This window comes from Solanum tuberosum, unplaced genomic scaffold, assembly GCF_000226075.1.
Source record: "Solanum tuberosum cultivar DM 1-3 516 R44 unplaced genomic scaffold, SolTub_3.0 scf00429, whole genome shotgun sequence".
Lineage (NCBI taxonomy): Eukaryota > Viridiplantae > Streptophyta > Magnoliopsida > Solanales > Solanaceae > Solanum > Solanum tuberosum.
This window is the reverse complement of record NW_006239358.1, coordinates 55,090-57,042: the sequence shown is the minus strand read 5'-3', so window position 1 is coordinate 57,042 and position 1,953 is coordinate 55,090. Positions and strand designations below refer to the sequence as shown.

Here is a 1,953-nt window from a genome sequence, read left to right as displayed (position 1 = left end):
ATATATTTGGATTAACCAGAGATAATGTTGACATTTGTTGAAGTTTAAAGTTCAACAATATTTAACATATATGCTTGTCAAAAGAGATAATAGAAATGATGAACTCGCAGTCACAATTGCCATAACATCCATGGATCATATCACAGTATAAGGAGTGACTAACCAAATTATGAATAGCTTAGCTAAAGAGAAGTTGATTCAAAGCTTTTAATCTTGATTGCAACTCATTTGTTTGACTGCATGAACTTTCACCTTATTGGTGTCAACTTTCTAATCACGCTCTAGGGGAATCTTAATAGTTCATTTATATGAAACTAGAAGACGCCCAAAACAAATAAATAAAAAAACAAACTATTTGTTGTCAATGACCATATCTTGGAGCTAGGTCATCCCAATACCGTCATCATCCTTATTAAAATTGCACGATATTTTGTACAAACAACTTTATATATTTTAGTTAAGCATGATATTTGTACAAATAACTTTTATATTTTAGTCAAGCAGATGACGGCAAAAACAAATAAGGAAAATAACCAAATTAATTGTTATCAATGACCATATCTTGAGCTTCATCACCATCTCTATCTTCGGATACATCGCCATCTCTAGCTTCTGATACATCGTCATCTATGGCTTCGGATTCATCACCATCTCTAGCTTCAGATACATCGTCATCTCTAGCTTCGAATTCATCGCCATTTCTAGCTTCAAATACATCGCCATTTCTAGCTTCGGATACATCGCCATTTCCAGAAGCTTCGGATACATCGCCATTTCCAGAAGCTTCAGATACATCACCATTTCCAGCTTCAGACCCATCGCCATCTCCAGCTTCGAATACATCGGAAATTCTATGCACTCCAACTTCTATCAACCTATCATCGGAAAGTCTATTCATTTCTGTTATCGATACTTCTAGATGTGTAGTTTCTGCTATAATGGCAACATGAAAAATAAACATCACTCTATCTTCCTCCATATCACTACAACCATCATCACCTATTTCATCTTTATCTTTCTCCTCACATTGTTTGTCCACTGGCATCTTATACCTACAAATCGGACACGATCTATTGATCCCCAACCACTTGTCAATACAAATCGAATGAAAATGATGTTTACAATGCATCTCCTTAGCTTCCTCGCCAATTTCAAAATTGGACAAACAAATAGAGCAATCAATCCCTTTACCTAAAACTTTAACCATCGGTATCGCTTTAATGGAAGCGATTGATGCAGGTAATTGCTCTTCCAAAATAGGTTCTGCATTGATAGGACGATCTTCGAGGAAAGAGATTGAGTTGTTTGTTGCATCCACCACTGCCACGATATTACGTTCATCTTCCGATGGTGGAATAGACCGGGTGAATCGAAGTATATGAGTATAAATCATTGATCTGACTTCAGTTTGGGTTAGGCCTTCGAGAGATGGAATTAACACCGATGCCACCTCCATATCTGGACCTATAGTTTACTGAATGTTGACGAGAGAGACAGAGGACATTTTTTTATTGAAGAATGGTGCTTGATTTATAGGGTTTATTGTTAACTTTGTGAGGAAGTTTCTAGAGCTTGGTACTGGGCCCACATTGAGGCTCAATTTGGTCGTATTTGCAGTGCAGGTTCATTTAAGGGGTAAATGCATAAAAATCTGCACTTGATTTGGTCTCTTATTTAGTATTTTCTATATTTGTACTAATCTAAAAATAATCACCTAATATATTTATTTTTATATTTTAATAAGGAAAAGAACAATTAATAGAAGAAGACTAAAAAAGAAAACGGAAGAAACACTCATCACCTATACGCTCCACGTGACTTCACTAAAAAATCATGGCACATATGCTTTGATGAGGTCACAATGAAGTCAAATAAAAAGAGACTTTCATGGTATCTCAAGTAGGACAATCAAAATAAATTCAAATATAGATAACCTGCTTAATCAGTCCAAAA

The 1,953-nt window shown here is 35.5% G+C and overlaps 1 protein-coding gene across 1 annotated transcript; it reads right to left on the bottom strand.

Annotated features, from left to right (window-relative positions):
- Nucleotides 1-222: 222 nt before the first annotated feature.
- LOC107058104 (E3 ubiquitin-protein ligase RNF13-like) lies at nucleotides 223-1,702 on the bottom strand. Its single transcript, XM_015303430.1, has one exon. The coding sequence runs from the start codon at nucleotides 1,454-1,456 to the stop codon at nucleotides 539-541; it is 918 nt and encodes a 305-aa protein (XP_015158916.1). The 5' UTR covers nucleotides 1,457-1,702; the 3' UTR covers nucleotides 223-538.
- Between the last annotated feature and the right edge of the window lie 251 nt (nucleotides 1,703-1,953).

What these genes read in the sequence shown, in the direction of transcription:
- LOC107058104 (XM_015303430.1), bottom strand. Translation starts at nt 1,456, where the DNA reads ATGGAGGTGGCATCGGTGTTAATTCCATCTCTCGAAGGCCTAACCCAA.